Source organism: Scyliorhinus torazame, chromosome 14, assembly GCF_047496885.1.
Source record: "Scyliorhinus torazame isolate Kashiwa2021f chromosome 14, sScyTor2.1, whole genome shotgun sequence".
In the NCBI taxonomy this organism is placed as follows: Eukaryota; Metazoa; Chordata; class Chondrichthyes; order Carcharhiniformes; family Scyliorhinidae; genus Scyliorhinus; species Scyliorhinus torazame.
The window spans coordinates 52,080,048-52,094,379 of NC_092720.1; the positions used below are offsets into that span (position 1 = coordinate 52,080,048).

Sequence of the window (14,332 nt, forward strand, 5' to 3'; positions counted from 1 at the left end):
ATTTTACCCGCTCCAATACTGACAACCTTTCAGGCTGCCTAGGCCCTAAGCTCTAGAATTCCCTGTCTAAACCTCTCTGTTCCCCTTTATGACGTTCCTCAAAATCTTAGTCACCTGGGTACTAATATCTCCTTGTGTAGTTTGGTGTCAAATTTTGTTTGATATTCGCTCCTGTGAAGCGTCCCGTCCCGGGATGTTTTACTCGGTTATAGGTACAGTATAAATACAATTTTTTGTTGTTGGTTGTGAAACAGAAATTGGTTCATACCAATGTTAAAGTTTCAATGCAACTGAGACAGTAAGTAACCTCAGCACAATTTCAAGAGATTATTGCAACTAAAACACGTAGCCTTGATTACAGATTGTGGGAGCAATGCATTCCCTATGAGCACAATGGAAACCGTTCTGTGCTGTTTTTTGGCAAAATTCAAAGCTTAGTGATGCTCCTAATCTTGAGCTACAGCGAGCCCTTCTGGTGGAAGCAGATTACTGCCAGCACAGGCAAACACACGGACTTGCATGAAGCGCAATCAAAATCTTTCCTAGCTTTCAATTGTTACACCAGCCACCCACTTCAAAATGACAGGTGTGTGGATTTTCATTTTATAACCACTTTTCTTCAATCCTTCTGTGTTTACTTTGAGGTAAACCACATTATGGAGAGAAAAAAAATCAAAGGCTGATAAATTGGTCAATAATCTATCAAAGTGGTGGGACCTGACCGTGGAACTATAAATTAAGTAAAGTGTGTTATTTGCAGTAACTCTGGGGTCTGTCTGCAGTTGCTGTTCTGCAGCCTTTAATAGTAACAGGAGTTCATGCTACTGAATGCTTTGGTTTATCAAATGATTTCACCACACAAGGGCAGACTGCTTGTGTGGACCAACATGAAGCACATGTTTCTGTGACTGGGTAGAAGTAACTAACCACAGATCTCTATTCTAGCAACTTTCCTTAACCATTGCTATGCCACTGATGACCTACTTTGTTGGACCTCAATTTTACTGCCCGGACTACCAATGAGGAAAAGCACCAACCCGTGGCAAGGCTGTTGGAAGAAAATCACGCCAAAGATTAGCCTGGTCATGTCCATAATGTAATCGGGGCAACCGTTACACTTGCCTTCATTCAAAGCATTACTTCTGAAATTGATTTCAGGGATTTGGATCCAGTTCCAAAAGTAATATCAGGACTGAGTAAGAGCTTTTCTTTAAAAAATAAGTATGCAAGAGATAGATTAGTTAATATTGAACGATGGAGGAGTTAAATTAAAATAATAGGAACCTAATAAAGATAATGTAGAATAAAATAGAATGCAAGAGAAAAAGGAAAGCAGGCAAACAGAAACAAGGACCATGAATTCCCTGGAGTCTTGTATATAATCTGGGAACAAAGGAAACAGAGCAAGTCTTATGGGGCTGGAAAACTAGGGAGCACTCAGAAATACAAGGTCTTCATCCCAGAGAGCTCCAAAGGAAATTTCTGCTGGTGCCTGAGGCAGATGGAATTTCTGTTCATCCCAAAGACCCATGATGGCAAAAGGGTGTGGGGACAATGGATAAGCATCCTCCACCGGAATTCCACTGGCTTTAAGCTCCAGGATATTCAACAATCAGGATGCTGGAAAGAACCAAGTAACTTATTTCCCAGAAGGAGCAGAACTGGGGCCAACCCCGACATACCTTGGTCTGGACATTCAAAAAACTGCCAGAATGGGATTAATTACGAGCAAGCTAAAGAAAACAATATTTTAAAACAGCAAAACCAACTCATCCTGACGAATGGTCTCGCTACATCTTCTTCCCATTCCCTCTAACAGGTACACAGGTTATGCCTGCCAAAGAGATCTGAAATAAATCATTCTACCTTTACCCCAAAATACTCTGGCAGTGTTGTGGGCAAAGGTCAGTGTTAGAGCAAGATTCTTGTACAGTGGCGAAGGACCTTTTGACGCTAAAACAGTTTAATATTGCACAATTAAAACAGCTGCAGACAGGTCGAAATAAACTAATATCCACTGGCAGCTAATGGTTTGTAGGACAGTTTACTATAAATCAATTTAGAACCATTTCCCTGTATGATATACATATCTGTATATTTCAGCATAATTTAAAAAATCTTTACCTCATTAATTGTTTGTCCTAAGTTCTCCCGACACTGGAATGGCTTCCTAAATAGAGCAATAAACATTATTTAATATGGAAGCATCTATTCTTTAATATATCTATTATATACACCAATGATTGGAATAAAGACTTTGCAACAGCACTGATTTTAAATGAACCCGCCTGATTTTACTCTCCGCTGATTAGGTGTAATACAGTCGTGACATTTTGAGATTTGTTGACACTTTTCGAAATAGCATTACGAAAATAACTATCATCAGTAAGAAGAAACTGAATTAGTGGATTGTTGCTCCTTTTCCCTCTATGGGCGCCTTTTGTTACAGAAGCAAAATACTGTGGCTGCCAGAAACATGAAATAAAAGCAGAAAATTTGGAAATATTCAGCAATTCTGGGCAGCACGGTAGCATTGTGGATAGCACAATTGCTTCACAGCTCCAGGGTCCCAGGTTCGATTCCGGCTTGGGTCACTGTCTGTGCGGAGTCTGCACATCCTCCCCGTGTGTGCGTGGGTTTCCTCCGGGTGCTCCGGTTTCCTCCCACAGTCCAAAGATGTGCAAGTTAGGTGGATTGGCCATGATAAGTTGCCCTTAGTGTCCAAAATTGCCCTTAGTGTTGGGTGGGGTTACTGGGTTATGGGGATAGGGTGGAGGTGTTAACCTTGGGTAGGGTGCTCTTTCCAAGAGCTGGTGCAGACTCGATGGGCCGAATGGCCTCCTTCTGCACTGTAAATTCTATGGTATAATTCTGGCAGCATCTGTGGAGGTAGAAACAGAGTTAATGAGCACAATTCAGCGGACTCAATTAAAGTCTGGTTTTGGGCGTGTTTGGCAGGGTGAGACGACTGCATTAACAAGATCATGGCCCATATTCAACGGCACTTAGTGCCAAAAACAAGCCCACACGATATTCTCGACATTACTAGGCTCCTCATAGAAACATAGCAAATAGGAGCAAGAGGAGGCCATTCGGCCCTTCGAGCCTGCTCCATCATTCCTATGATCATGGCTGATCATCCAACTCAATAGCCTAATCCCGCTTTCCCCCATATCCTTTGATTCCCTTCGCCATTCAGTCCCATATCTAATTGCTTCTTGAAAACAGAGTGTTTTGGCCTCAACTACTTCCTGTGGTAACAAATTCCAGTTTCACCACTCTCTGGGTGAAGAGACTTCTCCTCTTCTCTGTCCTAAACGGTCTATCCCGTATCCTCAGACTGTGGCTCCTGGTTTCTGGACACACCCACCATTGGGAGCATCCTTCCTGCATCTACCCTGTCTAGTCCTGTTAGAATGTTATGGGTTTCTATCAGATCTCCCTCATTCTTTTAAAAAAAAATATTTTATTGAAAATTTTTGGCCAACCATCACAGTACATTGTGTATCCTTTACACAGTAATATAACAATATAAATAACAATGGCCAGTTTTATAAACAAGAAATAAATAATATATAAACAAAAACAAAAACAAAACTAAATGGCAACTGCCTTGTCCCAGATAAATATTCTCCAAAAATATGTTTTAACAGTCCAATATACAATTATCTATAACAACAACCTATACATATTATACTTATATATTAACATCCCTGAGAATCCCTCTGGTTCCTCTCTCCCCCCCCGCCCCCCCCCCCCCCCCCGGGTTGCTGCTGCTGTCTTCTTCTTTTCCATTCCCTCTATCTTTCTGTGAGGTATTCGACGAATGGTTGCCACCGCCTGGTGAACCCTTGAGCCGATCCCCTTAGGACGAACTTAATCCGTTCCAGCTTTATAAACCCTGCCATGTCATTTATCCAGGTCTCCACACCCGGGGGCTTGGCTTCCTTCCACATCAACAGTATCCTGCGCCGGGCTACTAGGGACGCAAAGGCCAAAACATCGGCCTCTCTCGCCTCCTGCACTCCCGGCTCTTGTGCAACCCCAAATATAGCCAACCCCCAGCTTGGTTCGACCTGGACCCCCACTACCTTCGAAAGCACCTTTGTCACCCCCACCCAAAACCCCTGTAGTGCCGAACATGACCAGAACATGTGGGTGTGATTCGCTGGGCTTTTCGAGCATCTCGCACACCTATCCTCTACTCCAAAAAATTTGCTAAGCCGTGTTCCAGTCATATGCACCCTGTGTAACACCTTAAATCGTATCAGGCTTAGCCTGGCACACGAGGACGATGAGTTTACCCTACTTAGGGCATCAGCCCACAGCCCCTCCTCAATCTCCTCCCCCAGCTCTTCTTCCCGATCTCCCTCATTCTTTTGAAGTTCAGTGAACATAATCCTAACCGATTCAATCTCTCCTCATACGTCAGTCTCGCCATCCCAGAATTAATCTGGTAAACCTTCACTGCGTCTAGAGCAAGAACATTCTTCCTCAGATGAGCCGACCAAAACTGCACACAATATTCCATGTGTGGCCTCACCAAGGCCCTGTATAATTTCAGGAGACAGGGGGTGGGGGTGCGGGCAGGCCTGCTGTGAAGATTAACATAACAGAGGCTTCACATGTATGGGGTATGATATGTGATTCATGTACGAGGCCATCCAGATCCCTCTGGACTGCAACAATCTCTTCATTTAAATAATATTGAGGGGAGTTTTCCCACCCAAATGGACAACCTCACATTTTTCCCCATGAAATTCCATCTGCCAGATTTTTGCCCACTCACTTAAGTTATCTTTATCCCTTTGCAGACACTTTGCCTCCTCCTCACAACTAGCTTCCCCGTGTATCGTTGTATCATCAGCAGATTTGCTACAATGCACTCTGACCCTTGATACAAGTCATTAATGTAGAATGTAAACAGTTCAGGCCCCAGCACTGATCCTTGTGGCCTTCCTGTAATGGCAAGTTACCAACTTGAAAATGATCATTTTACCCGTTTTCTATAGGTATCTAATCTTCTATCCATGTTCATATATTACCCCACCCCACCCTGCTTGTCGCATACACAAAGGAGCGCTAATTAATTTTATGAGACACAATTTTCCTTATTGATTCGGCTTGGTGTATTATGATTTTCTGAATGTCCTGCTTGCGGTTTCCTTGATAATGTATTCCAGCATTTTCCCCAATGATGGATGTTATGCTAACTGGCCGATAGAAAGTCTCCTTCATTTCTTGAATAGAGGTATTACATTTGTCGTTTCCAATCCACTGGGTCCTTTCCAGAATCATGAACTATCTCTGCAGCCATTTCTTTTAAAATTTGAGGACGCAGGGCATCAGTCCAGGGGACATTTCAATCTTCAGTCCCTTTAGTTTTTCTTTTACTCTTTTTTTTCTAATCATCATGATTATTTTGAGATCCTCCCTGTCTTTTGCCACTCGATTTTCTACTACTCATTAGATGCTTTTTATGTTTTTACCATGAATACAGATACAAAATTCTATTTGAATTCTATTAGAATGCAAATTCTATGATTCTATGAAAATACTTGTTCAAAATCTCTTATTACAATGGGCGAGATTCTCCGACCCCCCGTCGGGTCGGAGAATCACCGGGGGCTGGCGCGAATCCCGCCCCCGCCGGTTGCCGAATTCTCCGACACCGGAGATTTGGCGGGGGCGGAAATCGCGCCGCGCAGGTTGGCGGGCCCCCCCCCCCGCGATTCTCCGGCCCGGATGGGCCGAAGTCCCGCTGCTAGAATGCCTGTCCCGCCGGCGTGGATTAAACCATTTCTCTTACCGGCGGGGCAAGGCAGTGCGGGCGGGCTCCGGGGTCCTGGGGGGGGCGCGGGGCGATCTGGCCCCGGGAGGTGCCCCCACGGTGGCCTGGCCCACGATCGGGGCCCACCGATCCGCGGGCGGGCCTGTCCCATGGGGGCATTCTTTTCCTTCCGCCTTCGCCACGGTCTCCACCATGGCGGAGGCGGAAGAGACTCCCTCCACAGCGCATGCGCGGGGATGCCGTGAGCGGCCGCTAACGCTCCCGCGCATGCGCCGCCCGGAGATGTCATTTCCGCGCCAGCTGGCGGGGCACCAAAGGCCTTTTCCGCCAGCTGGCGGGGCGGAAATCAGTCTGGCGCGGGCCTAGCCCCTCAAGGTTAGGGCTCGGCCCCCCAAGATGCGGAGGATTCCGCACCTTTGGGGCGGCGCGATGCCGGACTGATTAGCGCTGTTTTTGGCACCGGTCGACGCACATCGCGCCGATACCGGAGAATTTCGCCCCTTATTTTCCCATTATTAATTCCCCAGTCTCGTACTCTAATGGACCAATGTTTATTTTTCCTACTTGCTTCCTTTTTATATACTTATAGAGACTCGGACAATCAGTTTTTATATTTCTTGCTAGCTTACTCTCATTCTAATTTCTACATTTCTTTTGGTCATTGTTTGCTGATTTCAAAATTGTTCCAATCTCCCAGCCACTCATCTTCACAGCATGAAATGCCTTTTCCTTCATTTAGCCACACATCGTGCCTCCTTCTCATAAAGTCTTTCTTTCTCAATGGCATATCTTTGTTGAGTTATAAAATATCTCCACACATGCCTGCCACTACTCACCTTTAACCCACTTACCCTGTCTACTGTAGCCTACTCTGTCGTCATAATCTTAATTAAAGGCAATTATAATGGTGAGACTCGAGTTTCAGATCCAAGTTTCTCACCCTCAAACTGAATATGAAATTATATCAAATTATGATCACTCTTTAAGTATCCTTTAATTAATTTGGATGCCTGCCTCAATGTACATCATAGGTCTAAAATAGCCTGTTCCCTGGTTTGTTTCATAACTTATTATTCTTCAACCTTTCCAGACTATACTGTATAAATTCATCCTCAAGCTTACCTTTGCCAATTTGATTTGTCCAATCTATAAAAAGATTAACATCACCCACTATTAATGCAGTACCTTTCTTTTAAGCCTCTGTTATTTCTTGATTTCTGATTTGTCCTGCAGTACTGTTAGGAAGCCGATAAACTATTCCCACCAGTAACTTCTTTTCCTTGCTATTTCTCATCCCCACACAAACTGACTCTGCATCTTGCGAACCCAAACTATTTCTCAATACTGTCCTAATTTCACCATTTATTTTCAAAGCTACTCTATTTACTTTTCCTTTCTTCCTATCCTTCAAATTAGAGGGCAGATAGGCAAGGATAGCATTGCTCTTGATGCCTAGTAGGATCACCCAAAAAATGTATTTATCATATCCGAGGGGTGGCATGGTGGCGCAGTGGTTAGCGCTGCTGCCTGCGGCGCATAGGACCCGGGTTCGATCCCGGCCCCGGGTCACTGTCCGTGTGGACTTTGCACATTCCCTGTGAGTGTCTGCGTGGGTTTCGCCCCCACAACCCAAAGATGGCACACTAAACTGACCCTGAATTGGAAAATAAAATAATTGGGTACTCTAAATTTATTTTTAAAAAGATTTTCTTAACCTACTCACAAATCATAATTGCTAAATGTGTCAAAGCCAAAGAAAATATGAAAATACACCAAGAAATGCAATTGTCACTATCTGAAATGGATCTGGTGTTGCTGAATTTTAATGGTACTTTTCTAACACAATTTATGTTTTTACAGGTTGAGCATCCCTTAACCAAAATATTCCGAACTCAGCACATTTTTGAGCGTGCGCACATGTGCAGTTCTCAACGCGCACCACACACACGCAGATTCCAATGTGCACCACACCTGCGCAGTATATTCCAAAATCCCGAAATCTGATACACACTCAGCCCCAACCATTTTGGATAAGGGACTTTCAGCCTGTAATGTGCATTTTTGATTTAACGTACAATTTATATTGGTACTTTATATTGGTACAAGGTGCTTGGCCACAACTTGTACATCATTTCACACAAAAGTTACCAACAATTTCTATTATATAAATAAATGCTTGATAGAAAAATAAGTTACTGATAACACAAGTCAAGGTCAAAGAATTTGGATCCAATAAAGTCAATGTAATTATTTTCCCACCTGTCAATTTTGATTTCTACAGTGACTGTAAATTGTGCCTCACTATTGGGCAAATATGTAGAAGGGATGACCTCATAATTCCCTGTCGGCAGAGTACAAAGCTGAGTCATTTCCTGTGTGTAGCGATGAGGCACACAGGTCACCACAGGCTCGAGAAGTTGAGGGGATGCTGGATTCAAATTTTCACCATCGCGTACCTGTGTGAAACAAGTAACAACATCTGAAAGATCTATCAGTGGTTAAGTTCAGAAACTAAGAAAGCAATGGCCTCTCAGTACCAGGAACAATAAAGTGATTAATTTCTCCCCGGCTGTGAAGGAGCCATCAATGTGATGGGGATCAGTGGTACACAATTCCGTTTGGAAATAAATGAAATTTTAGGTAAATTATGCAACGTAGTAGTTCTGCTACTAGTTATTATTATGGGTTCTGAAGCTGCTGTATTCGAGTGCAAATGAAACAAAAATAGTCGGAACATTAGGTGTTACACCAAGGATTGGACAATACTACACAATGAGAAAATAGCACAAGGCCACTAACAGGGAAGGACATTTTAATTTGTATGCGGCACAACAATGTTGGGTTGACTCAGTTGCTTATACCTTTGCCTCGGTGTTAGAAAGTTGTGAGCTCAAACTTCACCCTAGGACTTAAGAATATTCCTGAGGCTGAGAATTTTGTTGCAGTAATGATAAACTTGACCACTCGTTAAATTGCTTCAGAGGCAAGCACGACTGAGTGTGAAACGCTGCTTAGTTTGTCCAGCAGTTGCAGACTCTTCTGCAAGGACTCGATTCAAAAGGAATAAACTTAGAGGCTAACACAAGTGCCATCACTATATTCCACGATGATAAAGTGAACAGTTTTGGCAAAGGAGATCAGAGCCAAATAATGCTTGATGTGGTCCAGAGATCTGGCGATGAAAAGCTGAAGTAGTTGCGTGCCAGGTGGTTTCACATTTGGACCTCTCAGGGGAGTTGAGAAGGGGGTTCTTCCAGTGGGAACAACCAGGATGGAAAAAAAGGCTCTAGTAGAAACTAGTGCGTCAAAGTTAGAAGTAAGGGAGTGATTGGACAAATATCAGCTGAAGGACTGCAATTCAATTTAGAATTTTAATTCTCAGGTTCAAATTCTTTCGTGCTTTTTACTCCCTACTTCTGTAAACTAACTCAGTCTTCCAACTCACAGATAACTCTGATCCTCCAAATTCTGACATATTTTGGATCTTCCTCGCCCCTAGCCCCACCATTACTAACCATGTTTTCAGCTGTCCAAAGGCCTGGAATTATCTCTCTCTAAACATTTTAACCTTTCTCTCACCTTTTGACTAACAGGGTTAAGGAAAATCCCAAAGCCTTTTATTCGTATATAAGGAGCAAGAGGGTAACTAGAGAAAGGATTGGCCCACGCAGAGACAAAAGAGGGAATTTATGCGTGGAGTCAGAGGAAATGGGTGAGATTCTTAATGAGTACTTTGCATCGGTATTCACCAAGGAGAGGGACATGGCGGATGTTGAGGCTAGGGATGGATGTTTAAATACTCTAGGTCAAGTCGGCATAAGGAAGGGGGACGTTTTGGGTATTCTAAAAGGCATTAAGGTGGACAAGTCCCCAGGTCTGGATGGCATCTATCCCAGGTTACTGAGGGAAGCGAGGGACGAAATAGCTGGGGCCTTAACAGATATCTTTGCAGCATCCTTGAGCACAGGTGAGGTCCCAGAGGACTGGAGAATTGTTAATGTTGTCCCTTTGTTTAAGAAGGATAGCAGGGATAATCCAGAGAATTATAGACCTGTGAGCTTCACGTTAGTGGTAGGCAAACTGTTGGAGAAGATACTGAGGGTTAGGATCTATTCACATTTGGAAGAAAATAGACTTATCAGTGATAGGCAGCATGGTTTTGTGCAGGGAAGGTCATGTCTTATAAACCTAATAGAATTCTTTGAGGAAGTGACAAAGTTAATTGATGAGGGAAGGGCTGTAGATGTCATATACATGGACTTCAGTAAGGTGTTTGATAAAGTTTCCCATGGCAGGTTGATGGAAAAAGTGAAGTCGTATGGGGTTCAGGGTGTACTAGTTAGATGGATAAAGAATTGGCTGGGCAACAGGAGACAGAGAGTAGTGGTGGAAGGGAGTGTCTCAAAATGGAGAAAGGTGACTAGTGGTGTTCCACAGGGATCCGTGCTCGGACTATTGTTCTTTGTGATATACATAAATGATCTGGACGATGGTATAGGTGGTCTGATTAGCAAGTTTGCAGATGATACTAAGATTGGTGGAGTTGCAGATAGCGAGGAGGACTGTCAGAGAATACAGCAAAATATAGATAGATTGGAGAATTGGGCAGAGAAATGGCAGATGGAGTTCAATCCAGGCAAATGCGAGGTGATGCATTTTGGAAGATCTAATTCAAGAGCGGACTACGGTCAATGGAAGAGTCCTGGGGAAAATTGATGTACAGAGAGATCTGGGAGTTCAGGTCTATAGTCACCTGAAGGTGGCAACGCAGGTCGATAGAGTGGTCAAGAAGGCATACAGCATGCTTGCCTTCATCGGACGGGGTATTGAGTACAAGAGTTGGCAGGTCATGTTACAGTTGTATAGGACTTTGGTTAGGCCACATTTGGAATACTGCGTGCAGTTCTGGTCGCTACATTACCAGAAAGATGTGGATGCTTTAGAGAGGGTGCAGAGGAGGTTCACCAGGATGTTTAATAGAATACCGGTTTAGATAAAGGATCTGGATCGGCGCAGGCTGGGAGGGCCGAAAGGCCTGTTCCTGTGCTGTAATTTTCTTTGTTCTTTTGCTAAAGCCCATTTCTTTGGCCAAGCTTTTAGTCATCCTTCCTAACACACCCTCCTTCAGCTGAGCATTATATTTTGGCTGATTATTCTTTAATTAAATGTTGTGGGAGATTTTTCTATATTATGCTGTATGAATGTTGTTGTTTATGGAGCTAGAAAATTAGTTGTTAATGATAAAACATTAAAAAACCTCTAATTGTGTTCAAAGCAGATGTTAGAAGGTGCCAGAAGTTCACGCTAAATGGGACAAGATAGATCAGAATAAGTACAATGTTCACTATATATACACACACATGCAACGTTTACATTCCGATATATTATAAAAACAGAGCATTGAGATTTATAAATAGGCATTGGTTATTCATTACAAATTAATTAGCATTAAGCAGAATCAATTTTAAAGATTATGGGCGGGATTCTCTGATCCCCCAGCCAATATGTTTCTCGGCGGTGAACCATTCACTGGCAGCGGGGTTCTCTCTTCCCGCCGCTTGTCAATGGGATTTTCCATTAAAGCCACTCCACGCTGCCGGGAAACCTGTGGGCGGGGTGCACTGGCGGCGGGAAAGGAGAATCCCAACGGCTGGAAAATTCTGGCCTATATTTAACTACAATAAAAATTTGGTGATATTGTAATGTATTGCCACACCACAATTAAGCTCAAAAGATGGCAATGTAAATTCAAACTAATCATTAACAATTGTAAATTCAAATGATCAAACATGGTTTGAGAGGTTATTCAACCCCAAAGTTCCCCATTATTGTCTCTTTGTGACATCCCACAGACTTCATTACAGAAATGTTTTCCATATTTCTATTATCCAGCTTATATTCCTGTTGTTAGAAAGGCCATCAGTTAGCACACATGTTTGAACACTTTGTTCACTTCAATTTCAACACAGCCACTTTCAATCCAGGTCAATCAAAAGTGCTTTCAATTTAGATCCAAGGCCATATTTCCGACCAATTGGATTTCCAGTATCATTCAACACATGGGATTACCTGATAAACGTGGAATCCTATTGGCAGAAACTGTCCATCAAAACTTTCCTGGCAGAGTGTGATTCTAATGTTCCCGACACCAGTGTCAGAGAGGATTGAGAATGGCAAATGTGGATTTGTGTCGTATGTTGGGAAGTTCCTGCTTCCACCGGCACTCTTTCCATTGATCCATGAATCTGTGAATTGCACTATCTCCCACTCCCCTTCGGAATTCTCCTCAAACTGGGTAAGTGAATGAGCTGCTTTCACTACACTGAGGGCAGAAAAATATTTAATGAATTTTAGTTTTTGACACCATCATGAAGATTGTCTCATAATACTTGGTGCAAGATATTATTAAGGGGGGGGTAAATTGGAGCAAATACGTATCATATATTAATCTGAGAATTTTTGTTAAAACATTTTTTAAATTACATTTCTTACATAATCCACCATTGGACCATTTAAGCATTCCCTCTCCAGCATAATTTGTCATAGTGAGGGCTGGATCAGATAGCATCTGTTTCTCATTAATTATATTAAATGAAGCTGTTATTATGCTTAATTTATTTTGTATTTCTCATCTCTAATAACAAAATCAATCCCGAAAACCTATTTTGAAAGGTCATTTGGATTCCTTATTTTTGAGTATTTATGTGAATAAAATTTGGCCACAGTGCAAAAAATAATTACTCTACTTCACCTATTTCATATGTTCAAGCCTGGGTCTTTGTTCTTACCTCAATGAAATTTTAGATGTTGAAAAAGCACGTAGCAGAAAATGTCCATCTTCATCTTTCATGAATGTACTGGGGATGACAAGATAGTAGCCAGGTGTTAGATCACAATGTAGTTTCACTTCCCTGTCATACATATGGCACTCTGTTGAAATGGTCGGTGCTTTGGCAACAGTTTTCTGCAAATTAAATCGTTTCTTCTCCACCTAAAATTTCAGAAACAGAAGATGACAAATGGTTGGCTGAAAGGCAAAACACAAACCGAATTATCCATTCTCCTAACTGGAGTTGATTTTACTTTTAGAACAAAGAAAAGTACAGCACAGGAACATGCCCTTCGGCCCTCCAAGCCTACGACGACCATGTTGCCCGTTTAACTTAAAACCTTCTACACTTCTGGGGTCCGTATCCCTCTACTCCCATGTATTTGTCAAGATCCCCCTTAAATGTCGCTATCGGACCTGCATTCACCACCTCCCCCAGCAGTGAGATCCAGGCATCCACTACCCTTTGTGTAAAAAAACATTCCTCGCACATCTCCTCTAAACTATGTCCCTTGCACCTTAAACCCATGTCCCCTAGAAACTGACTCTTCCACCCTGGGAAAAAGCTTTTGTCGGGCTTCAGAAAAATTAATGAAAGATGCTTCTGCTTCATGTCTCTATTCATGATAGTACATTCTACACGTAAACCTCCCAATTTACACCATTATAAGTTTTGAGTCTCGTCTTAGATATTCTCTTACATATAGCGCTATTCATCACCGCCACCACAGTGCAACAAGTAAAAATGAATGAATGACACAAAACCAATGTTTTAGATGTTCTGATACATTACACTTAATTCCTACTTGTGCCGTTTGGTTTGAGCTACAAGTACCTTCCATACATGTAGTCCTATTGCTCGGTATCGTTTCTGATGGAGGCTATCAGTAGTGAGCCATTCTTCATTATTTTGACAAAGCGCAGCTGCATTTTCTGACCAACAAGCGTTGCCATTTCTGATGCTGGAATCATGTCTTTCTTGTAAAATTGCGATAACTACTTCACCTGGATCCAGAATTCTCAGCCAGAATTTGGGGTTGCGACAGAAACTGCTATTGTTACGGCAACCACCTGCAGATTCACCTTTGACCCATTCTCCTGAAAGTTGCAGTGTATGGAATAAACCTTTACCTAAACAAAGAAAGCAAAATTCTGACAACAAACACAGTCACTGCAACAAATAAAGAGAGCCCTCTAATGGTTTTACCAGTCAAATTCATCCTGATCCAACGCATACTTTGCTCAGCATCAGCCACTACTGAGCAGTCGTCACTCACTGAGCACTACCATGAACATTTACAAACTGTACGGTAGTAGCTTCAAAGATAATACCTGACTGATTAGCAAGTGAGCATTTAAAATTTCAGAACACACACACGCTTATACAGAAAAACAGTAGAACTCAAAAGAACTTACATTTTATATTACTATTTCAGTTTACACTGTAATTTAACACAAAAAAATCACTTCCTCAGCATTTCACAAATCACTTCACAACCAATGAAATGCAATCACTTATGTAAGCAACCGCAGGGCAGGCGGACAAAGAAGGAATATGGTATACTGCTTAGCCATTGTTAGCCGAGGCATAGAATTTAAGGACAGGGAGATTATGCTGGAACTGTATAAAACATTGGTTAGGCCACAGCTAGAGTATTGTGCGCAGTTCTGGAATCCACATTATAAGAGGGGTGTGATAGCACTGGAAAGGG

General features: G+C 42.5%; 1 protein-coding gene across 2 annotated transcripts in view; it reads right to left on the minus strand.

Annotated features, from left to right (window-relative positions):
• capn10 (calpain 10) overlaps window positions 1-14,332 on the minus strand; it is a 45,962-nt gene that overhangs the window by 16,137 nt on the left and 15,493 nt on the right. The window contains exons 8-13 of one of the 2 annotated variants that reach the window (XM_072474189.1): window positions 13,456-13,751; window positions 12,580-12,782; window positions 11,861-12,113; window positions 8,051-8,247; window positions 2,785-2,881; window positions 2,125-2,170 (exon numbers count right to left, since the gene is read on the minus strand). In XM_072474189.1, coding sequence (XP_072330290.1) covers window positions 2,129-2,170; window positions 2,785-2,881; window positions 8,051-8,247; window positions 11,861-12,113; window positions 12,580-12,782; window positions 13,456-13,751 — 1,088 coding nt within the window. In that variant the 3' untranslated portion in view covers window positions 2,125-2,128. The remainder of the gene's footprint in view (window positions 1-2,124; window positions 2,171-2,784; window positions 2,882-8,050; window positions 8,248-11,860; window positions 12,114-12,579; window positions 12,783-13,455; window positions 13,752-14,332) is intronic. The other variant, XM_072474190.1, reaches the window with a different exon arrangement.